The sequence below is a fragment of the Amblyraja radiata genome, chromosome 8, assembly GCF_010909765.2.
Source record: "Amblyraja radiata isolate CabotCenter1 chromosome 8, sAmbRad1.1.pri, whole genome shotgun sequence".
Classification (NCBI taxonomy): domain Eukaryota; kingdom Metazoa; phylum Chordata; class Chondrichthyes; order Rajiformes; family Rajidae; genus Amblyraja; species Amblyraja radiata.
Window position 1 is genome coordinate 64,648,454 of NC_045963.1, and position 24,625 is coordinate 64,673,078.

Sequence of the window (24,625 nt, forward strand, 5' to 3'; positions counted from 1 at the left end):
CCAACGGCACATTCCAAGTTTTTGACTGCAATTCACAACAAGGGTGACAGGAAGACCAGCAATCTGCCTTAATGGAGAGCGTAAAAGTGAAATAGAAACTGATAATGCTGGAAACACTCAGAAAGTTATACAGCATCTGCGGAGGTAGAAACAGGGTTAACGTGTTGGGTCCAAGACCCTTTGTTGGAACAGCCAATGAAAGAAAAGAAGCTAGATTTAAATGGCAGATACTGAGAAAATGGAACCTGGTTCAATGGGCATTGACTCTTGGTCAGCATGGACGTGTTGGACTGAAGTGCCTGTTTCTGTGCTGTATGACGTTGAATGCAGAGGACAAAGTAGATATTTGTTTTAACTTAATAATCAACAAAATCTGGAAGGCTAAAATGAAACAGTCAAAATACTTTAAGTTGGCGACCTCTCATCAGAAACAATGGCTTGGAATTCCCTGTGTAACAGTGTCACTTCTGTCAGTGTGTCTCCTGACAACTGGCAGCGAGTCCCGGGACTGCAACAAGTGTGGAGTTCCGGAGCGTCATTGTCCTTTCTACAACACTGCACTGATGGTCTGTGGACACATGGAGGCCCACCAGCTTTCAGACGCTTGCACCAGAGTCCCTGACAAACCGAGCTCGCAAGGAGTTCTAGAAAAAACAGTCCAGGTTCATCCAGTCCCCACTCCATCCCCGGCTCCAACTGCGTGCATGGCACAGGTATACTGGTGGTGGTACGGCTGGGAGATGCCGAGGACCATGGCCAAGTCTCCAAGAGTCGGTGAGGAGGTGTCTGTCTCATGAGCAGCCCTGCTCAGTTTGGTTTGGAGAACAAGGTCCAGAAATGGAGAACCTTATAGGCTATGCAGAGGAAGTACTCTGAAGGATCTCCCAGCCAATGCATTGCAGCTGGTCCAGCTGCCCCAGAGATTGTCCTAACCCCGTCAGCAGGCAGCCGGAATATCGTCACAGTCCGTGTCCGCAGGTCCCACAGATCCACTCAGTCCTGATCCTGGTGGCAAATCCACTCAGTCCTGATCCTGGGGAGGTTCCCCTTTCATGGGGACCAGTGCAGGGAGGTGGGCTCCGGGACCCCACCCGTCTACCCCAGCCAGCCCCAGCGCTCAGTCATGGAAGCGCTGACAGGCCTTCTTCCACCTGCAGGCGGTGCACCACTGGCTGCGGTTCTCCACGCCATAGACCTTGCGGCACTTCTTGGCTTCACCGCGCACCTTCCTGTCAACCAGAAAAAAATCCTAGAGTTACCACTGCCCAAGTTAAACATTGAGTTTTCCAAATTTAAGTAACCACCAAAACAACCCTCCCCTCCACCCCTATCTTACTCCTCCCCCCCCCCCCCACCTGAACTTGCACCTATTTCTCCCATCCCATATTCCTTCCTCTTGCTGCACAACTTGCAACTCTTCAATCCTTTAATCTCACACATTTAAAACAAATCTCTGGCCTTTGTTCCAACCAAACATGGACACAAAATGCTGGAGTAACAGGTGTCATCTCTGGAGAAAATAAATAGGTGACATTTCTGTGGCAGTGGTAGCTGTGTGGAATGAGCTTCCAGTGGAAGTGGTGGAGGCAGGTTCGATTTTATCATTTAAAAATAAATTGGATAGGTATATGGACGGGAAAGGAATTGGGGGTTATGGTCTGAGTGCAGGTAGATGGGACTAGGGGAGAATAAGTCTTCGGCACGGACTAGAAGGGCCGAGATGGCCTGTTTCCGTGCTGTAAATTGCTATATGTTATATGGCTTCGGGAAAATACTCTTCTTCAGACTTTGTTCCAACCATCCGCCTATTCAAACCACCATGCAGATGGTGCCATGCAGAGTGCCTTGAACTCTGTCATGCTTTTTCCTGCCTCCCCCCCCCGTCCAGCTTTCTTGCCCCACCCCGTCTTTACAATCAGTCTGAAGAAGGGTCCCAAACCGAAACATCACCTGTCCATGCTCACCAGAAATGCTGCCTGACCGGCTGAGTTACTCCACCACTGTGTGTCCCTTTTATCACTTCCCAAGTTGGGAAGACCAATCCTGTAATACTGGGACCCAGTAACACCTCTCCTGTGCCCTGCCGTGTGGTCCGGGTGCCCACTCACCACCCCCTCCGTCTCCCAAACCCCGTAATATAACCCCCTTCACTTACTTGCCTCCGTGGAATATCTGCGGTGTCGACGCGAAGATGATGTGGGGCTGGAACACAGCCACTTGCGGCTGGCTGGAGAGACTGGCAAAGGTGAAGGTGCGGGTGTGCTCTGGGGACACCTGTGGTGGAAGGAGACAGACACACCGTAACTCAGCGGCTCGGGTAGCAACCCTGGAGAACAGGAATTGGTGACGTTTCGGGCCGGGGGACCCTTCTTCAGGTGGAAAGAGATCGAATCACATAACTGACCAGACCCCGATCACAGCAAAGATACCGGGGTCTCTCCGCGCACACACACACACACACACACACACACAGAGTCCCGCCCGACACCTGGGTCTCCCCTTGATGAAGGAGGACCCCAGTATGGGAAGTGGGTTTCTGACTGATGCAGGTCCTGGAGTCTCCCATTGGGGGAACCCCCCAATGCCCAGAGCCTCAGAATAAAAGGGCGTACCTTTAGAAAGGAGATGACTAGGAACTTCTTTAGGATAATGGGGTTTCCCTGACACCAAGGGTCCACCCACCAAGGCCTGGAATCTCCCCCAAAGGTGTGGGTACGCATCTCCCCCTCACACCGGGATCTCTCCCCCCTAAAGTGAGTATACCCAGGGCCTAATCCTGACCCCCATGATCTCCTCTTTCCCCAGAGTGAGGGTACTGGGGTCTCTGACTGGGGTAAGACAAGAACGGGAAGGAGAGGGCACTCTGCCCCGACTGTTAGGCTGCTGGTCCTACCTGGTAGGTGTGGTCCACATAGACCTGCCTCAAGCAGCTTGGGGCCGATCGGCTCAGAAGGGGCGTGCTGCGGACCAGGTCGTCTGGAAGCACATCCGGGCTGTTGAGGGGCTGCGGGCTGACTGCCAACTGCTGGCACTGCGGAGGGGTGAGAGGAGGAGTGCAGTGCTGGCCGCTGGGGGCTTCAGAGACGGTCTCCGCATTCTCCACGATCTCGGTGTAATAGAAATCCTCCTCACCGTCACTGTGCTCCGAGTCACTGCGGCTGTCAGGGGCAAAGCAACAGGGATCACATCTGAAACTCTGGAGTACAGTCAAGACACACCACCCCAACCCCATCTACAGTCACATCATCCCCCAGAGACCTAGGAAGTTCAGCTTGTCTCCAATGACTCTCACCAACCTCTACTGATGCATCATAGAAACCATCCGATCGGAAAGTACCAGGTTGAGTTTGAGTTTAGTTTATTGTCACGTGTACCAATATCATCATCATCATCATCATCATCATAGTTGAAAACATCAACGGGCACCGTGCCTTACAATGCTATGTATGACAGTGATCGCAATTTCTACTGAAGTGTGGATGGCCGTTGGCTTGCTAGGAGCTCATCCGCCCTTTGACAGGTCTTGTTTTTGGTCCTGCTGGGGGTCCACAGCCTCCTCCTCACCTGGCAAACCAGGTGGGGGAGACTGTTTAGTCGCCGACTTTCCGACCATGGAGCAGGTAGCACGGGATTACATAGTGGTGGGAACTCCCTACCGAGGTACAATGAAACACTCTTGTTGCATGCAAACCAGTCGGCGGAAAGGCTATACATGATTACAAATCAAGTCATCCACAGCGTACAGATACATGATAAAAGGAATATCGGTTAGCACATGATAAAATCCAAAGTGGGAGAGGAGGGAACCTGTGGCTTGCCTACTGCGAAACCCAGGCTCAGCCGCGGAAGGCACCCTCGGGACACAAAGGTGGACGGGCGAGGTTAGGGACGTCACATTCAAGGAAGGCGATGGCTAGAGGCCCGCAGCAGCCTGGGGCTCGCCTGGAACGGGCACCGCTCATAACAACTAGAACGCACACTAGACCTTGAGAAATGGCGCCAAAACCGGCCGCCTCTTACATGTGGCTCAGTGGACAATTTATATACACTTATATACACATTAAGGTTTAACAGTCAGTTTATTGTCACATGTACCAATTAAGGTACAGTGAAGTTTGAGTGACCATACAACATACAGCCACATAAAATAACATTTACTATAAACATCCACCACAGCAGCACCCCACATCCCTCACTGTGATGGGAAGTAATAAAGTCCAATTTTCTCCCACGGGGATGCTCATATGTATGGCAATACTTTTAAATTACTATTGCACCTTATGCTTGTAATAGTTCCGTAAATGCAGACCACGTCTTTTGGAAGTGGTCTGCTTTGCCTGCTAGGAGGAGTCTCATCTCTTCCAAGTGTAGTGTTTCGAACATGTTTGAAATCCACATTTTTATTGTTGGTATTGGAACATTTTTCCAAAATTTGAGTATAAGCTTTTTTCCCCATTATTAGCCCGTAATTAAGTAAGTTCTTTTGAAACACATTTAATTCGGGGTTACCTTCCGATATTCCAAAAATGATCCATTCTGCTTTTGGTACAAGTTTTATTTTAAATAATTTTGTGAAACATAGAAACATAGAAATTAGGTGCAGGAGTAGGTCATTCGGCCCTTCGAGCCTGCACCGCCATTCAATATGATCATGGCTGATCATCCAACTCAGTATCCCGTACCTGCCTTCTCTCCATACCCTCTGATCCCCTTAGCCACAAGGGCCACATCCAACTCCCTCTTAAATATAGCCAATGAACTGGCCTCGACTACCCTCTGTGGCAGAGAGTTCCAGAGATTCACCACTCTCTGTGTGAAAAAAGTTCTTCTCATCTCGGTTTTAAAGGATTTCCCCCTTATCCTTAAGCTGTGACCCCTTGTCCTGGACTTCCCCAACATCGGGAGCAATCTTCCTGCATCTAGCCTGTCCAACCCCTTAAGAATTTTATAAGTTTCTATAAGATCCCCTCTCAATCTCCTAAATTCTAGAGAGTATAAACCAAGTCTATCCAGTCTTTCTTCATAAGACAGTCCTGACATCCCAGGAATCAGTCTGGTGAACCTTCTCTGCACTCCCTCTATGGCAATAATGTCCTTCCTCAGATTTGGAGACCAAAACTGTACGCAATACTCCAGGTGTGGTCTCACCAAGACCCTGTACAACTGCAGTAGAACCTCCCTGCTCCTATACTCAAATCCTTTTGCTATGAAAGCTAACATACCATTCGCTTTCTTCACTGCCTGCTGCACCTGCATGCCTACTTTCAAAGACTGGTGTACCATGACACCCAGGTCTCGCTGCATCTCCCCTTTTCCTAGTCAGCCACCATTTAGATAATAGTCTGCTTTCCTGTTTTTGCCACCAAAATGGATAACCTCACATTTATCCACATTATACTGCATCTGCCAAACATTTGCCCACTCACCCAGCCTATCCAAGTCACCTTGCAGTCTCCTAGCATCCTCCTCACAGCTAACACTGCCCCCCAGCTTAGTGTCATCCGCAAACTTGGAGATATTGCCTTCAATTCCCTCATCAGATCATTAATATATATTGTAAATAGCTGGGGTCCCAGCACTGAGCCTTGAGGTACCCCACTAGTCACTGCCTGCCATTGTGAAAAGGACCCGTTTACTCCTACTCTTTGCTTCCTGTTTGCCAGACAGTTCTCTATCCACATCAATACTGAACCCCCAATGCCGTGTGCTTTAAGTTTGTATACTAATCTCTTATGTGCGACCTTGTCGAAAGCCTTCTGGAAGTCCAGATACACCACATCCACTGGTTCTCCCCTACCCACGCTACTAGTTACATCCTCGAAAAATTCTATAAGATTCGTCAGACATGATTTACCTTTTGTAAATCCATGCTGACTTTGTCCAATGATTTCACCACTTTCCAAATGTGCTGCTATCCCATCTTTAATAACTGACTCTAGCAGTTTCCCCACTACCGATGTTAGACTAACTGGTCTGTAATTCCCCGTTTTCTCTCTCTCCTCCCTTCTTAAAAAGTGGGGTTACGTTTGCTACCCGCCAATCCTCAGGAACTACTCCAGAATCTAAAGAGTTTTGAAAGATTATTACTAATGCATCCACTATTTCTGGAGCTACTTCCTTAAGTACTCTGGGATGCAGCCTATCTGGCCCTGGGGATTTATCGGCCTTTAATCCATTCAATTTACCCAACACCACTTCCCGGCTAACCTGGATTTCACTCAATTCCTCCAACTCCTTTGACCCGCGGTCCCCTGCTATTTCCGGCAGATTATTTATGTCTTCCTTAGTGAAGACGGAACCAAAGTAGTTATTCAATTGGTCCGCCATATCCTTGTTCCCCATGATCAACTCACCTGTTTCTGACTGCAAGGGACCTACATTTGTTTTAACTAATCTCTTTCTTTTCACATATCTATAAAAACTTTTGCAGTCAGTTTTTATGTTCCTTGCCAGTTTTCTTTCATAATCTATTTTTCCTTTCCTAATTAAGCCCTTTGTCCTCCTCTGCTGGTCTCTGAATTTCTCCCAGTCCTCCGGTATGCTGCTTTTTCTGGCTAATTTGTACGCATCATCCTTCGCTTTGATACTATCCCTGATTTCCCTTGTTATCCACGGATGTACTACCTTCCTTGATTTATTCTTTTGCCAAACTGGGATGAACAATTTTTGTAGTTCATCCATGCAGTCTTTAAATGTCTTCCATTGCATATCCACCGTCAACCCTTTTAGAATTAATTGCCAGTCAATTGCCAGTGAAGATTTCAAATATTTCGTTCCATTTAAAATATAAATGGTATCAGGATCTGGTAACGGGGGTATAAAATAATTTTTTTTTTAAAACACGGTTGGTATATCCTTTTTTGCGGAGTTTTGTGTTACAATAGAGCGATTGTTTTTCCTTTTTTTTTCTTTTCTTTCTAGGGTCTTATTTCCTTTCTTTACTTCCTTCTCTAATTTCTTCCCCAAGGGGCTTTCTTCTCCCAACACTTTCCTGCACCTTCACGATTCTTGCTCACTTTCCTTACTTCTTTTATTTCTACCTTTTTTAAAGCTCGAAAAATGAAACGGTACAACAAAATGTAATAAGATATATGTGATGTGTATTACTGTAATTTACTGTATTTCTAATAAAAAAAATAAAATTTAAAAAAAGGCAATACTTTTCTGAACTGTATGTAAGAAAACAACTTCACTGTGTGTTTGCACATGTGATAAGTAAATAAAAGCACTACTAACACAAGTTCGGCTTGGCAACAGCTCGTTCAAGACCCCAAGAAGTTGCAGTGAGTTGTGGATGTAGCCCAATCTATCAAACAAAACACCCTCCCTACCTACCCCATCCTCACTTACATGCTGCTGCTGGAAAGCTTCAAACATAATCAAGGACCACACACTTTTGCCTCAACTGTCAGGCAGTAGATATACAAGCTTGAAAGCAACTACCAACTGATTCACGAGCAGCTTCCTTCCTACTTTTATTAGATTACTGAGTACGGAATGCATAATAAACTCGGGATGAATTCCCAATGTCAGAAATGATACCGAAGAGGAGTTGAGTCCAGTGTGGATCAGCTATGATCATAGTGAATAGTATGACAGGCTTGAGGGGCTGACTGTTCATTTTCCTATTTCTTGTGTTCTTGCAGGTCACTTCTCACTTCCTATTTGCCCTCAGTTCCTTCAATCTGTGCCATCTACCCCTGGACATAATCACTTTTACTAAAGGTTGACACTTTTGTATATTTCCATTCATCTGTTATGCCCTCAAACGGTTCCAAAGAGAACCTACCCACTTTTTCCTCAAGTCCACGAGGAACCAGTTTAATTTAGTTTAGAGATGCAGTGTGAAAACCTACATGACTGACCATGGATGTGTGCACTGGGACTGTGTAGAGGAAGCTTCACTGATTAATCTGTGCCCTGCGAGTGTGTGATGGGACAATGTAGAAGGAGCTTCATATGCCGTTTGATCCTGGAAGGGTTTAATGGGATGCTGCAAAGGGAATTTTACTCTATGTCTAACCCATGGCCTGGGAGTGTGTAGCAGGCGGGATAGAGGTAATATCTCCAAGTTTGCGGATGACACTAACTGGGGGGCAGTGTTAGCTGTGAGGAGGATGCTAGGAGACTGCAAGGTGACTTGGATAGGCTGGGTGAGTGGGCAAATGTTTGGCAGATGCAGTATAATGTGGATAAATGTGAGGTTATCTATTTTGGTGGCAAAAACAGGAAAGCAGACTATTATCTAAATGGTGGCCGACTAGGAAAGGGAGATGCAGCGAGACCTGGGTGTCATGGTACACCAGTCATTGAAGTGGGCATGCAGGTGCAGCAGGCAGTGAAGAAAGCGAATGGTATGTTAGCTTTCATAGCAAAAGGATTTGAGTATAGGAGCAGGGAGTTCTACTGCAGTTGTACAGGGTCTTGGTGAGACCACACCTGGAGTATTGCGTACAGTTTTGGTCTCCAAATCTGAGGAAGGACATATTGCCATAGAGGGAGTGCAGAGAAGGTTCACCAGACTGATTCCTGGATGTCAGGACTGTCTTATGAAGAAAGACTGGATAGACTTGGTTTATACTCTCTAGAATTTAGGAGATTGAGAGGGGATCTTATAGAAACTTACAAAATTCTTAAGGGGTTGGACAGGCTAGATGCAGGAAGATTGCTCCCGATGTTGGGGAAGTCCAGGACAAGGGGTCACAGCTTAAGGATAAGGGGGAAATCCTTTAAAACCGAGATGAGAAGGTTATTTTTTCACACAGAGAGTGGTGAATCTCTGGAACTCCCTGCCACAGAGGGTAGTCGAGGCCAGTTCATTGGCTATATTTAAGAGGGAGTTAGATGTGGCCCTGGTGGCTAAGGGGATCAGAGGGTATGGAGAGAAGGCAGGTACGGGATACTGAGTTGGATGATCAGCCATGATCATATTGAATGGCGGTGCAGGCTCGAAGGGCCGAATGGCCTACTCCTGCACCTAATTTCTATGTTTCATTCTCTCCCCGAGCAGTGCCTTACCCGAGGTGTATGGTTCGAATGTGTCTCCGTATTCCCACAGTGGATGAGAGGCATTTCTGGCAGTGGGGCCACATACAGCGATACAGGAGCTTCAGCGAGTTCTGCGAGAGAGGAAAGGAAGAGGACATTAGGCACCTGAAAACTATCTCCACATTTAGCTGAGGTAAGCCCCATGTATCCCCAGCATTGCAGTCACTGAGTGAAACCCTCATCCCAGCTGCTTCACCCAACTCCCGACCCTGCAGCACTGATCTGAACTCCTTCCAGCCAGGAGGTCGCCCTCCTCCCACAGATATCCTCCTCCACAGTACAGTACCCTCCCACCCAGCTCACCATCATTTCTAGTTCCTCAGACGTTTGAGGAGATTCAGCATGTTGCTAAATACTCTTATCAAACGTCTACAGGTGTATAGTGGTGAGCATGGTCTACCTAGTATAGCTATTCATTTATGGTAAATATGCATATAGATTCATAGTCAGGGTCATAGAGCATGGAAATGGGCCCTTCGGCCCAACTTGTCCATCTCGACCAAGATGCCAGTCTACACAAACCATTTGCCTGAACTTCACCCATATCCCTACAAACCTTTCGTATCCCAATTTCCTTCATGTTATTCTACCTGGCTCAACCCCCTCCTCTGGCAGCTCGTCACCCTCCGTGTGGAAAATTTGGGCTTCATGTTCTCATGAAATCTTTCCCGTCTCACCTTAAATCATACCCTCTAGTTCTGCATTCCCCCACCCTGGGGGAAAAGACGGTGCACATTCACCCTATTCATTCCTCTCCTGATATTACACATCTCTATAAGTTGTCACTATGCCTGTAAAGCTTCAGTAAGCAAGAATTTCAGTCTCCGGATGTATATAGTGTATATAAACACTCTACACTCCGTGACACCAGCTGTAATCCGTACCTTCCTTTTCCGAGGAGCTGGCTCCTCCGGTAGCAAGGGATGTGGGATGTGGAAGTCAAGACCGTCATCTCCCTGCCCTGGTGCAAGGGCCTGGGGAAGTGGTGGGGGCGAAGGAGACGAGGAGTTACTGCTCCTACAGTCACTGCTGCTCCCGTTTCCCCCATCGATCCCAGAGTCTGCCGACGCTGCCATAGGGAAAAAGCAGACAAGAAGGTTACTCCATAGCGAACACCCAAATGAATGGGCAACGCTCCCGGGCCTGGCCAAGCTGACCATTTGTGGGTCATTGTGCCAGGCAGAATAGCGCTCTGCCTGAGCCGACTGCCTGCCCTCTTTTCAGGGTTAAGTCCGTGCCAGGGTGTCCCTCGATAAAGGTACACGCGGAGTTCACGGGCACCATTTCCGGGTCCATTGGGCCCCGTGGGGGGTTGAATGCATCCTGTACCGGGATTGTAATATAGTTCTTTAATATTTAGTATTTCGAAAAATAGGCTGTGGAGGCCGTCAAAGGATATTTTCATGGCAGAGATAGATAGCTTCTTGATTAGTACGGGAGTCACGGGTTATGGGGAGAAGGCATGAGACTGGGGCAAGGAGGGAGAGATAGATCAGCCATGATTGAATGGCGGAGTAGACTTGATCACTTATGATCATGAATATTTGGTTATTTTTGTATTTGGTGGTGGGTGTGTTGGTATTGATTGTTTTGTAAGTTTTATTGTGGTAAATAATTGAATACATTTATTTTTTAATAAAAGAGAGGAAAGGACACCCCCAGGGGGACCCCACGCACACAGGGAGAACCCGTCAACATCCATGCCTGCGTACATGCGTTACGTGATCACACACACATGCATCCGTGCACACACTGTTGACACAGGAGCCCACATCAGTGCGTGGGCAGGGACGTCGCGCTGATGGCCCTACCTGGAGCCAGGCTGTTGAGCAGAGGGTTGAGCCGGGGACTGCAGGACAGGCTGCTGAGCACCATCGCCGCCATGATCTCGTCCATGTCGACGGCGCCTGAAGCCCTGCCAGAGACCGAACGGAGAGTTAGTGGAGCCGTGGAGAGCTCAGAGGTCACCACACACCTGCCCACCCAGTAACACCAGCTGCCCGCCCCAAACTTGCTACACAGGATGAATGAAAGCAGAGCGCCGTGTGAGCCTGGGAGCCTGCTAGACCCCCCCCACCCCCAATTACCTGGACCCCATTATTCCCCCCCGCACCTTCACGCTACAATCTTTGGGACTCCATTCGACCCCCCCCCGCCCCCCATTCTGCTTAGCCTCCTCATCACCTCCCCCAATTCTTCGGACCCCATTATTCCCTCCCTCACCCTCTCAGACCCTCTCTCACCCTCCGATCTTTGGGACTCTATTAGCCTCCCCCTCAACTTCTAGCACCACCCCCCCCTTAGCCTCCCCCCCCTTAATAGGAACCCAATATCCCCTCCCTCATCCCATCATAAGCCCTCAGCCACTCCCTCACTGATCTCTGGGATACCATTAGACCCTCCAGAGACCCCCTTTAGCCACTCCTTCACCACTTCCTGGGAACCCAATATCCCCCATCTCCTTAGATACCTCCTCTCCAATCACTGGGACCCCCATTAGACCCTCCCAGCCACCTGCACCCCCTCCAGTGATCCCTTGGCTAACCCCTGACCACCCAATCTCCATTAACCCATCCCTCATCCTACAGAGCCCCTCAAACTCTCTCTATAAGCGCACCCCCGCTTCCTCTCCCTCTGACTCCCACATATGTCCAGCGATGGCAGTGAAGGTTTGCAGCCTCGTCCTCTCCTCTTGGACCCAAATGAGCCAGTGTCCACATTCCATTCCCTCCCAGACTCCGGCCACACCCCCCATTCCCACTCCCCGTCCCACCGCAATTCTCCCCTCTGGCCGCTGACCTACCTTGGGGGCACATCGATGGTCTGAGAGGAGGGGGCGCTGGGAGAGGCTTTGGTGTGCTCCCTTTCCAGCTCCTGGAGACGGGGGGACCTGCGGCTCTCGCCCAGCCGCACGTCCTCTGCCCGCCGTAGGGAGCGCAGGTCCAGCTCCCGGACGTAGACCCGGACCTCGTTGTCCACATGGTTGTGTTGCTCCACCACCCCTGGGTACTCACGGCCACCGTGCGTCAGGTACACCTGGGGGAGACAGAGGAAGGTCAACCTCAGCAGCCAGGGCAGGGTGGCTTGCAGACATTAGGTCAGGGTAAGAGGCGCGGGGAGAGGCGTTCGGCAGGGGCATGAATGATGGGGTGCTGGGGTCTCACCTGGTGGGTTGTGTCACGTTTTGTTCAGATTGCTGTTATATTTTACAAGTTATTAACATTTTTAGCTTCACAAAATCCCACTTTGAGAAGGATTTCTTCACATCTGCACTGGCAGCTAGCAGCTATTACATCACAATGAAATTGTAGCCCTACTGGCTATAATGATGCTATCCCAGGACACTGAATCCTTGGCAGCAAATGTCCTTCAGGGGAAGAATCTGACAGCCTAACCCAGCACAAATGTGATTGCAAAGCCTTTTAATTCCTCTCTAAATTGAAAGTTTAATGATAAGATTTGGATAACAAAAGATGGCCTTGTCGGTGGCATCACATTAAAGAATAACAAAAATATTAGTGAAATCGCATTTTTTTTTTTAAAGTTTAAAATGAGAGAGCCGACCAGCACAGTTAGGGGCTATGGGTGAGTGGTGGAATATTGCGTTGGAGAAATGGGTTGTGTTGGGGAACAGGTGAGTGGTGGAATCTTACGTTGGGGAACGGGTTGCGTTGGGGGACCAGGCCTCCCATGTGACAGGGACCCAACGGATCCCACTTGGTCTAGTATATATTACTAAAAGTCTCATCTTGTTTGTTTGTATGCATGCATGCATGCATGCATGCGTGCATACGTGCTTGCATATGTGTGTGAATCCGAAACTATGTCAATACGGTACATGATAGTGCTATCATTTTTGGCCCACCTTACTCCCCATTGTCCTGGGATGTGCTGAAGCAAGTTTCGTTCAGATTGGTGTTATATTTTGCAAGTTATTCACATTTTAAACATTACAAAAAACACTTTTACAAAAATAACATTTCCACTTGCACTGCCCGTCAGCAGAGTATGACGTCATGACGTCACAATGGGATCCCGAATTTAATTAAAAAATAAAAACGGCATGGTGTTTTTTCCACGTGTACTTGCCTGGCCTCACAACGGGGACCTAACGGCTCCACGGGTAAGTTTCCTTCTACTTTACAAACACCTCCACGGGTCCTCTATTCACTTTATTAACTTTAACTTAATTTCAGCCGACATTGGCCAACTTTGAATGCGGCAGTCGCGCATGCACAATTTGGTGAAATATTGCGTTGGGGGAGCGGGCCCAATGGGAGAGGAGGGGAGGGGAGTGGGGGATAGATGCAATGGGGGACAGAGGGAGAGGAGGGCAGTGGGGGAGGTGAGGAGGTAGAGTAGGGGGGTTGGGCGAGGCACAGTTGGGGAGGGTTGCCGTGACTCGCGTCTCAATGGGGATCTCTGGCATCACAACGGGAACCCCTCAGCCACGACTGCGCAGTTGGGGGCTATGGGTCAGTGGTGGAATATTGCCTTGGGGGACGGGGCCCAATGGGTCCCACTTGGCCTATTAATATTATAAATTACTATCAGGTCTCCCTTCAATATCTGACACTCCAGAGAAAACAATCCAAGTTTGTCCAAACTCTCATTATAGCTAATATCCTCTAAACCAGACAGCATCTTCATAAACTTCTTCTGCACTCTCTCTAAAACCTCTACATCCTTCCTGTAATGGGGTGACCAGAACTGCATACAATACTCTACATGCAGCCTAACCAAAGTTTTATAAAGCTGAAACTCGGCTTCTTGAGTCTTATACTCAATGGCCATGCTGGCTTAATTCCACTTCCTTACTGCCCTCAGTTCCTCTACCTTGAGCTCCTGCTTCCACTGCTTTCACCGCCCCCCCCCCTCCCACAAGTAGATGACCCACAGACCTCAGGGCAGGCGTGGAGTGAACTTACCTTCTGTCCGGGCTGGAGTTTGAAGTGTGTCACGCTCTGGAAGCCTGGGCCAATGATGTTGTCCTCGCTGTACTCCATGAAACGGCCATCCTCAAACGACACTGTGTACGAGGTGTTGCCATTCCCGCTGTCCAGCCGGAATGCTTGGATCAGGCCAGGGATTAGCATTCCATCACCGGAAGGGTTGGGGGTGTGGACGGGGGCGCCCAGCAGGGAGCGCTTTCCCAGACGTCTTGACAGCACGCTGACCATTCTGCCCTGCGGCGATGAGGGTAAAGACAGGGCACAGTGTTAGGCTTGGGCTGGACAGTCAGCAAACTCCTGCATCCAGCCCACATCATCTAACTTCAGACGAGACCCTCAGCGGTATGTTAAGGGCAGCATAGTGGTGCAGCAGGTAGAGCCACTGCCTCACAGCTCCTGTGATCCATGTTTGATTACAACTTCCCGTATTGGCTGTGTGGAGTTTACATGCTCTCCCCGTGATCGTGTGAGCTTGCCCCGGATTCCCCCACATCGCGAAGACATGCGGGTCAGTAGGTTAATTGGCCACTGTAAATGTCCCCTAGTGTGTAGTTGGATGGTGGTGTAGGGGGGAGTTGATCGGAATGAGGGGAGGATAAAATGGGATTAGCGTGGGATTAGTGCAAATGGGTGGCTGGTGGTCAGCACAGCCGCAGTGGGCAAAAGGGCCAGTTATTGTGCTGTTGGACTCTGATAGTCAACTTGTATCCATGTGCATGTATCAGAGCCAAGACCAAGCCAAGGCAGCCTGACTTAAACCCACACCAGCCCACGAGTTGCATCACACCTTGGTTTGAGAACAGCTCTGCCCAAATCTGCAAGAGATTGCAGAGAGTTGTGGATATAACCCAGTCCATCAAACAGACCAGACACCTCACTACCGACTCCATCTACATATCACAATGCCTCAGAAAAGCAGCCAACATAATCAAAGACATCGCACTCCATCGTCACACGCCAAGATACAACTTGAAAGCATGCACCAGCGGACTCAGGAAAAGCATCTTCCTCTTAGTAATCAGCCTGCTGGACAGTCCTACCATTAGCTGGGGTGCTTTTCCAATTCACCTCCACCCTATTGCGAACATTGGATTGTCTATTGAACTGGTGTACTACAATGCTGAGAACTATATTCTGTACTCTGCATCTTCCCCTTTGCTCTACTATTGTATTCAAGGATAACATGCATTTCACTGTACAGTACATGTGACAATAGTAAAGCTGAATCTAAATCTAAACCCATACCATTCTGTCTATCATCACCCTACTCCTTTACTAGGGCGAGGCCAAAAGCAAACTAGAGGAACCGCATCTCATAATGTGCCTGGGTGGTCTTTGTCGATGGCATGGACACTGAATTCTCCAATTTTAGGTAACCCCCTACTTCCGTCCCCTTCTCCTTCTGATCTCAGGACCTATCACACCCTCCTTTTCAACCACATTCCCCAGCTCCCTATCATCCAGTTTCTTTCCACTCCTCCACCCACCCCCATCAGTCGATCACCCACACACTCTTCCCACTGGTTCCCCTCACCCCCCAAAAACTGTTCCCACCTTCCTACCTTAACTCCCTTATTTGGTTCCAATCAGATTCCATCATCAGCACAATGCCACAATGGTGGCAAAGTGGCACACCGGTAGAGTTGCCACCTTACAGCAACAGAAACCAATGTTCACTCCTGACCACGGTGCTGTCTGTGTGGAGTTTGCATGTTCTCCCTGTGACCATGTGGGTTTTCTCCCACTCCAAAGACATACAGGTTTGTAGGTTCATTGGCTTCAGTAAAAAATGTAAATTGTCCCTAGTGTGCAGGACGGTGCTAGTGCATGGGCTGGTCGCTGATTGGTGGGCCAAGGGCCTGTTTCCACGCTGTATCTCTAAAGTCTAAATCTGCAGCCCTTCTGCACCACTCACCTCCCAGCATCTGTCAATGTTCTCACCTTCCTTCTCACCATCACCTAACTCCATCTGATAAACAGCCTCTCCATACCCTAATCTACCTATTGCTTTACAGCTCTTGATCCAGCCTCTGCCCCACCTCTTTGTACTGGCTAACCCCCCCCCCCCCCCAACACCCTCCTCCAACTCTCTTGATCCTGCTGAAGGATCTCAACCCAAAATGTTAATTCTTTTGTTTTTCCTCCCCCCACCTATACTGCCTAATCACGGAGTTCCTCCCGCATATCGTTACCCCAGATCACGCATTTGCAGCCCCTTGTATCTCCAGAGGCAACAAATCCCAGCCTTATCCTCATCAGGATTCAGAAAATGAACCAAAAAAAACCAAGGATGTAATTCCCTATCCTGTTGCCCATGATCTGATCAGTCATGGCTTTCACCCCCAACTGGTTCTCAACCTCTCCTGCATATGGAGGCTGTGACTGCTCTGCAGAATTCCCTACAATGAACATTCCCCATTCTCTCTCCCAGCCACCAGGCCTGCCTGTACTTCTCCCCACCCTGACGATGATTCTACAACCCCACCACTATGTGCTCTGTTCCAACGCGGTCATTTTGACGTTGGCACACAAGGAGATTACAAATTCTCACCTGTCACCCACCGCTAATGTCCTCGGGTTTTACATGCACTGGGAGACACTGGCACTCCTCAATTTCTGGTCCATGACAACCCCCAGTTTTATTTTTATCACTACGCCACTGTGCACAGAGTTTCCAAGTACTTCCCTCGATTTATCTCCTCAAAGGGGACACTTAATAAAACCTCCTCCTTCCACCAAACTTTTCATCCCACTCCTTAATATCCCCCCCCCCCCCCCATGGATGCATTAGCATTAATTTAAAGCCCCCCACCCCCCCCCCCCCCCGGTGGGAAGTTGATGTGCAGCTGTCCATGGAAGATTCCACCCCTCCACCAATTGGGAGAGATGGGTGGAAAAGACAATGGACTGAACGGCAGATGCTGGTTTATACAGAAGAGAGACACAAAATGTTGGCGTAACCCAGCGGGTCAAACAGGATCTCTGGAGACAAGGAATAGGTGATGTCTCGGGTCGAAACCCTTCTTCAGTTACTCCACCATTTTGTGTCTACTAGAGACAATGGTGAGTCATGTGGAGAGGCAGGGTGAAGAAGGCATTTGGTATACTTGTCTTCCTTTGGAAAGGTATCAAGTGCAAACATTTGCACATAAGGATGAAGCCCTAAAATTTTAGGTGAGACCATACTTGGTCATTTTTCCAGGATTGACGATTCTAAAACTAAAGTTAAGGCAAGAGGGGAGAGATTTAAGGGGGACCTCAGGAGCAACTTTTTTCCACTTTGAGAATAGTTGTTACTTGGAATGTGCTGCCAGAGGAAGCTATGGAAGCGCATACATTTAAGACTTTAAAAGATATATGATAGGAATGCTTTAGAAGGAATATGGGGCAAATGCAGGCATACAGGACTAGCCCAGTAAGCAAACTGGGCATGCATGGACAAGGAGTGCCAAAGGAATTGTTTCCATCCTGTATAGCTCTGTAGCTCTGTGATGTATTTGGTTAACAACAAAACTATAGTCATTTTTCTGGCTTATTGACGGCCTGTAGTGGGTGCCCATTGTGTAGACTATGTGCATTCACCCTTGTTCAAGAAGGAACTGCAGATGCTGGAAAATCGAAGGTACACAAAAATGCTGGAGAAACTCAGCGGGTGCAGCAGCATCTATGGAGCGAAGGAGATAGGCAACGTTTCGGGCCGAAACCCTTCTTCAGACTTCAGAGTAGACTAATTCTGCTCCTACAACTTATGAACATGAAAAGTCAAAAACAGCAAGTCTGAGGAACTCTAGATGTTAAAGAACATTGAAAATTTAATAAAAATTAACCAAAAAGGAAGCAAATGGCAGGGGAGAACTAAAAAACACGAGAGCCCCTACAGGAGTATAGAAAGCATGTGGGGGAGGGGCTTAAAAATAAATTTGATGGGCAAAGAAGAGTTACAAGATGTCAGTAGCAGATGAGTTTTAATTTAAATTAAAATATCATGGCTTATATATGTATCTTAAGAGCAAAGGTGAAACTAGGGAACAAATAACTTCCATTAGGGGAGGGGGGAAGAGGGGAGGGGGGGGCGAGAGGGGAGCGAGAGGGGAGGGGGGGCGAGGGGGAGGGGGGGCGAGGGGGGAGGGGGGGCGAGGGGGGAGGGGGGGGCGAGAGGGGAGGGGGGGCGAGGGGAGGGGGGGCGAGAGGGGAGGGGGGCGAGAGGGGAGGGGGGCGAGAGGGGAGGTGGGGCGAGAGGGGAGGGGGGCGAGAGGGGACGGGGGGGCGAGAGGGGAGGGGGGGGCGAGAGGGAGGGGGGGGCGAGAGGGGAGGGGGGGGCGAGAGGGGAGGGGGGGCGAGAGGGGAGGGGGGGCGAGAGGGGAGGGGGGCGAGAGGGGAGGGGGGCGAGAGGGGAGGGGGGGCGAGAGGGGAGGGGGGGCGAGAGGGGAGGGGGGGCGAGAGGGGAGGGGGGGCGAGAGGGGAGGGGGGGCGAGAGGGAGGGGGGCGAGAGGGGAGGGGGGGCGAGAGGGGAGGGGGGGCGAGAGGGGAGGGGGGGCGATAGAGAGAGACGTGGCCGGTGTATTCTTGTGTCTGCTGATGGCGTGGTGCAAGAGTGGGGGAGGTGCAAGAGGAACCGGGATCTTGGAGAGTTGTACAACTGATCGAGATAGGGGTGGTTCAACAGGCCAGAGGGGATCTGTGGAAGGAAATGGATGGGCGGCGATTCGGTTCGCGGCGAGCCCGTGTCTCCAGGCCACCGAAGTTAACACGAAACGTTGGAGTAACTCAGCGGGGCAGGCGGCATCTATGGAGAGAAGGAATGGGTGGCGTTCCGGGTGAGGATCCTTGGACTTCCCTTCCATCTCCCTCCACAGATGCTGCCTGACCCGCTGAGATCCTCCAGCAGTTTGCCTCTTGCTCAAGATTCTAGCATCTGACTGCAGTCTCCTGTGTTTCTATGGGCAAGGTTCGAATGTCATTGACCCAATGCCCAGGTTCCACAGATGCTGCCTTTCCTGTTTTCTGTTATTTTTTTCCTCATCAGATTTGCAGCGCCTGGAGTTTTTTTTGGGGGGGGGAAGAGGGGGTCTGGGGGGGACTTTGCACGGTAGCCCTCGGCGGGGCAGGAGCCGGTGAGGTGGGCGTGTGCCCTGTGTGGACTGGAGAAGGGAGCGTGGGATCGGGGATGTGTACCGGACTGGGGTGGCCCTGGCTCGGTGATATTACTCTGCCCGGCACCCGGCTTCGGTTTACCTCAAAGTGACCGGTCGGTCGGGGGGGTGGATGGGACCCAGCGGAGCGGCTCCCGGTCTGTGCGAACGCGGGCATCGTTAGCGCTGACTTACCTTTTCCTACAGACGCCGGCCGCTGCAAGGGCTTGTACCGCTCTCCGGACACCGTCTCCGTCCACTCTATCGGGACACTCCCTCCGGCCGATCTCCCTTGGGACACCGATCGGTCACTCTGTTCGGTCACTCTCTTCCGACAATCTCTTCCGACAATCTCTTCCGTCAATCTCTTCCGTCACTTTTCCAGATCACTCTGCCACTGTTGGCTTCTCTATGTTCCTGCCAGCCAGCCGGTCTCTGCAACAACCCGCTCGATCTGAATCGCCCGGGACTCGCCGGCTTTAACTGGAGCCAGATGTGGAGGGGGTGGGTACAAGAGATCCCGGAGTGGGTTTCTGAAATAATTCGGATTTACTCGTGGCGCTGCAGCCACCGGAGCACACCGAAATCTCGTCATCTCTTTCAGAACGCGCGTAAGCAGATTTAGAAAAAACACTAAGAAGGTTGAAAGAAAGTGAAAGAAAATGTCTGGCCGCACCAGCAATTTCAAGAACAAAAACGTATATGATTGCGGATCCGGGGCGTGCGGAACTCCGTCCCGCGTATTGTAGGTGATTTGTCCAAGTCCAGTTGTAAACAGCGGAACCACGAGGCTAGGGCTGGTGAACAGAATAGAAAAGGGGGAGGATTGGGAATGGGAGAGAGAGTGAGGAAGAGAGGGTTGTAGAGAGCGGTACGGACTGTGATTCGGAGGTGAGGGACTGAGGAAGTGGGGGAGAGTGGGCGTGGGAAAAGAGGAGGGGGGGGGGTAGTGGAGGATGGGATAGAAGGTCTGAGAGAGGAGATTGGAGAGGGATTGAGAAGGGGGCTGAGAGTGGGAGAGAGAGCGCCTGGGAGAGAGGATGGCGAGGAGATAAGAGAGAGAGATTGACGTAAAATGCTAGAGAGCTCATTACATGGATGAGAGAGGGAGCCCAGGAATGGGAATGAGAATTGTAGGGGGAATGGGATGGGAAAGGGATTGATCAGGGCTGAAGCCGGCTTTGGGAAAGATTGTGATGATGCTGTATTGGGAACATGGGTATTTTGGAATGGAATGTGGCCGACAGCGCAGAAAGGAGCGTTAATTCATGGGAAACCCTGGCGAGTGATTGTGGCCGGATAAAACCTTGCTGTTTGTAAACATAGAAGCAGAGCAGCGTTCGCCGCGCTAAGGTTTAATGTCAGCATGTTATTTCCGCGGCTCTGTGTTTACGAGGCCAGGTGTGAGGGGGTCGTGGCCCGGAGTACAGGTTGTACCCCGGTTACGGGGAGGCGTGTCTTTAGATTACACCAGCTCCGTGCAGTCCGTGTTCTTTTTTCGGGACATGGACGTCTTGGCTCCTCCCTCCCCTGGCGCCGGCAGGAACACGCTCGGAGCGTACGTGCCAAGTCTCACATCGCGGCCTAGTACCGCCCTCCCAGTGTACAGGGAACTGGGGTGTGCGCTGGTGCAGACGTGCTCAACGATATAGGATCTTTAGACGTGCTCACCCACACAGACCCAGGCACAACTTCACACACTCCCCCAGATACACTCAGGCACAACCCCACACACTCCCCTCAGACACAGACCCAAGCACAATCCCACACACTCCCCCAGATACACACCCAGACACAACCCCACACACAGAGCCAGACACAGACCCAAGCACAATCCCACACACTCTCCCAGAAACAGACCCAGGCACAACCTCAGACACAGACCCAGGCACAACCCCACACACTCCCCCAGACACAGACCCAAGCACAAACCCACACACAGAGCCAGAGACAGACCCAGGCACAACCTCAAGCACTACTGTAGACACGCACCTACACATATTGCCACGCAGACCTAGTCCATCGCACTCGCCGTAACTCATTTAGAGCCATTGACCCATACAGTACAGAAACAGGCCCTTTGGCCCATATCATCTATGCTGATCAAGATATCCATTTACGATATCTTATTGTGCCCGCGTTTCGCCTACAGTTCTCTAAACATTTCCTACCCATTTCCCTGCATAAACATATTTTAAAAGTTGTTATTGTACCCGCTTTATCTGGCAACTCGTTCCAGAAACACACCATACTCCGTGGAGGGGAAAGTTGCCCTTCAGGTTCCTCGTAAATCTTTCCCATTTTACCTTAAACCGACGTCCTTTACTTCTGCCCAATATTGGGATAAAGATTGTGTGCATTCACACCATCTATTCCCCTCCAGATTGTAACAACTCCGACCCCCGACGCATGTGGCAAGGCATCCAGGCCATCACGGACTACAGACCCTCCAACACCACCCCCACATCCAGCGACGCCTCCTTCCTTGAGGAGCTTAACCACTTCTATGGCCGCTTCGACAGGGACAATCTAGAGACAGCCATCAAGGCTGTGCTACCTGCCGATCACCAACCCCTCACACTCACCCCCTACGACGTATTCGTGGCACTGAGTAGGACTAATGCACGTAAAGCTGCTGGCCCTGACGGCATCCCCGGGCGCGTGCTCAGGGCCTGTGCTGCGTAGCTGACAGACGTCTGGACTGACATCTTCAACCTGTCACTTGCCCAAGTAGTTGTCCCCACGTGCCTTAAAACCACCTCCATCGTGCCAGTGCCAAAACACTCCACTGCGGCAAGCCTCAACGACTTCCGCCCAGTTGCACTTACCCCCATCATCACCAAGTGCTTCGAGAGGCTGGTCCTGGCACACCTCAAAAGCTGCCTACCCCCCACACTGGATCCCTATCAGTTTGCCTACCGCAAGAACAGGAGTACAGAGGATGCCATTTCAACGGCACTTCACTCCGCCCTCTCCCACCTCGACAACAGAGACACTTACGTAAGAATGCTGTTCATCGATTACAGCTCAGCATTCAACACCATTATACCATCAAAACTGATCACCAAACTCGGTAACCTGGGCATCGACCCCTCCCTCTGCAACTGGATACTGGACTTTCTAACCAACAGACCCCAGTCTGTTAGGTTAGACAAGCACACCTCTTCAACCCTCACCCTGAACACCGGCGTTCCACAAGGCTGTGTGCTGAGCCCCCTCCTCTACTCCCTCTTCACCTATGACTGCACACCTGTACATGGTACTAACACCATCATCAAGTATGCGGATGATACAACGGTGATTGGCCTCATCAGCAACAACGATGAGTCGGCCTACAGGGAGGAGGTCCAGCACTTAGCAGCATGGTGCGCTGACAACAACCTGGCCCTTAACTCCAAGAAGACCAAGGAGCTCATTGTAGACTTCAGGAAGTCCAGGGGCGGCACGCACACCCCCATCCACATTAACGGGACGGAGGTGGAACGTGTTTCTAGCTTCAGGTTCCTGGGAGTCAACATCTCCGATGACCTCTCTTGGACCCACAATACCTCAACTCTGATCAAGAAGGCTCACCAGCGTCTCTTCTTCCTGAGGAGACTGAAGAAGGTCCATCTGTCGCCTCAGATCCTGGTGAACTTCTACCGCTGCACCATCGAGAGCATCCTTACCAACTGCATCACAGTATGGTATGGGAACTGCTCTGTCTCCGACCGGAAGGCATTGCAGAGGGTGGTGAAAATTGCCCAACGCATCACCGGTTCCTCGCTCCCCTCCATTGAGTCTGTCCAAAGCAAGCGTTGTCTGCGGAGGGCGCTCAGCATCACCAAGGACTGCTCTCACCCCAACCATGGACTGTTTACCCTCCTACCATCCGGGAGGCGCTACAGGTCTCTCCGTTGCCGAACCAGCAGGTCCAGGAACAGCTTCTTCCCGGCGGCTGTCACTCTACTCAACAACGTACCTCGGTGACTGCCAATCACCCCACCACCCCCCGGACACTTATTATCACTTATTATTATCTATTCAAATCATTTGCTATGTCGCTCTTCCAGGGAGATGCTAAATGCGTTTCGTTGTCTCTGTACTGTACACTGACAATGACAATTAAAATTGAATCTGAATCTGATATACCTCTATAAGATCCCCCCCCCCCCCCCCAGTCTATAGAATTGCAAGGAATAAAGTCTTATCCTGCCTTACCTCTCCCCATAGCGCAGTGCCTTGAATCCTGGCAACATTTTTGTTTCCACACGATTCCAACTTAATTATATATTTCCTACGAGTTTAGACTTTAGAGATACAGCAACAAAACAGGCCATTCAGCCCACCGAGTCCGTGCCGACCAGCGATCATCGCGTACACACTAGAGACAATTTTACCTAACCCAATTAACCTACAAACCTGTACATCTTTGGAGTGTGGGAGAAAACCAGAGCACTCAGAAAAAAATCCATGTGGTCACGGGGAGATCGTACAAACTTCGTTCAGACAGCACCCGTAGTCAGGATTGAACCTGGGTCTCTGGTGCTGTCAGGCAGCAGCTCTACCGCTGCGCCACTGTGCCTCCCCTAGTGGTGGTGACCAAAACTGAACATAACACTCCACGACGTACAACTCCAACATAAAATCCAAACTTCTATACAATGAAACCACAAAGTGCAGCAGTAACTCAGTGGTTCAGGCAGCATCTCCGGAGAATGTGGACAGGCACTGTTTGGGGTCGAAAGCTTTCTTCACTCTGTCATCAATACTCAATGCCTTTCCCGATGAAGGCCAGCATGCCAGATGCCTTCTTCATCACCCTGTCGCATGTGACACCACTGAGAGAAGTATATATTGTACTTTTAGGACCCTCTGATCTACAACCCTCCCCAGTACGATACCATTCACTGGGGAAGTCCTATCCTGGTTTGATGTCTCAAAATGCAAGACCTCGTACTTATCTGAATTAAAAGCTACAAGCTACAACCGACTTGAAAGCCACAACCATTGATGTTCTCGGAAATCCGGATGGTTATTTTCACCAGCCGCAGTTGGACACTCTTCCCTCTGGTGTAGTCCAGGGGGACATTGGATGATTCCCAGATTTCTCACAGCCTGCAGGAGGAGCATACCACTGCCCCGACTACCTCCCAACTGCACTAAAGGTGAAAGATAATTGTTTGTTTTGTGTGTGTGTGTGTGCGCGCGTGTGTTTGTGTGTACGTGTGATATATATATATTTCTCATTTATCAAATTGTTTACAATGTACTATGTTTACATATTTTGTTGAGCTGCTGCAATTATCTGTTTTGTCTGGGACAGATAACAATAAAACACTGTCTATAACTACAACACTAAAACACAAACTTTACTGTTCTTACCTTTGCCTCTGCAGCCTCTCGAGTCCACGCCTCAGTGCTTACCCTCAAAAGCAGCACTTGGAACTAAAACGCAGCCACTCGCACCCTGGCTACTACACTACGTGCTTTCGTTTCATCGGCTGATATGCC

The 24,625-nt window shown here is 50.1% G+C and overlaps 1 protein-coding gene across 3 annotated transcripts; it reads right to left on the minus strand.

The window, feature by feature from the left end:
- Positions 1-24,625, minus strand: znf395 (zinc finger protein 395). Of its 3 annotated transcripts, none has more exons than XM_033026094.1 (9): positions 24,497-24,625; positions 13,977-14,234; positions 11,852-12,084; positions 10,860-10,963; positions 9,933-10,117; positions 9,019-9,119; positions 2,894-3,158; positions 2,160-2,274; positions 1-1,229 (listed from the first exon to the last, which is right to left on the minus strand). In XM_033026094.1, the coding sequence occupies exons 2-9, from the start codon at positions 14,226-14,228 to the stop codon at positions 1,096-1,098; spliced, it is 1,389 nt and encodes a 462-aa protein (XP_032881985.1). In that variant the 5' UTR covers positions 14,229-14,234; positions 24,497-24,625; the 3' UTR covers positions 1-1,095. The 3 variants fall into 3 exon arrangements, with proteins under 3 accessions (XP_032881985.1, XP_032881984.1, XP_032881986.1); XM_033026093.1 differs by lacking the exon at positions 24,497-24,625 and adding an exon at positions 19,328-19,480; XM_033026095.1 differs by lacking the exon at positions 24,497-24,625 and adding an exon at positions 19,328-19,480 and having other exon boundaries at positions 2,156-2,274.

Coding starts and splice junctions, on each gene's coding strand:
- znf395 (XM_033026094.1), bottom strand. CDS start 14,228: ATGGTCAGCGTGCTGTCAAGACGTCTGGGAAAGCGCTCCCTGCTGGGC. Junction 10,118..10,859: donor GCTCAACAGCCTGGCTCCAG/GTAGGGCCATCA, acceptor TCCCTATGGCAG/CGTCGGCAGACTCTGGGATC. Junction 9,120..9,932: donor CAGCTCCTCGGAAAAGGAAG/GTACGGATTACA, acceptor CCTCTCTCGCAG/AACTCGCTGAAGCTCCTGTA.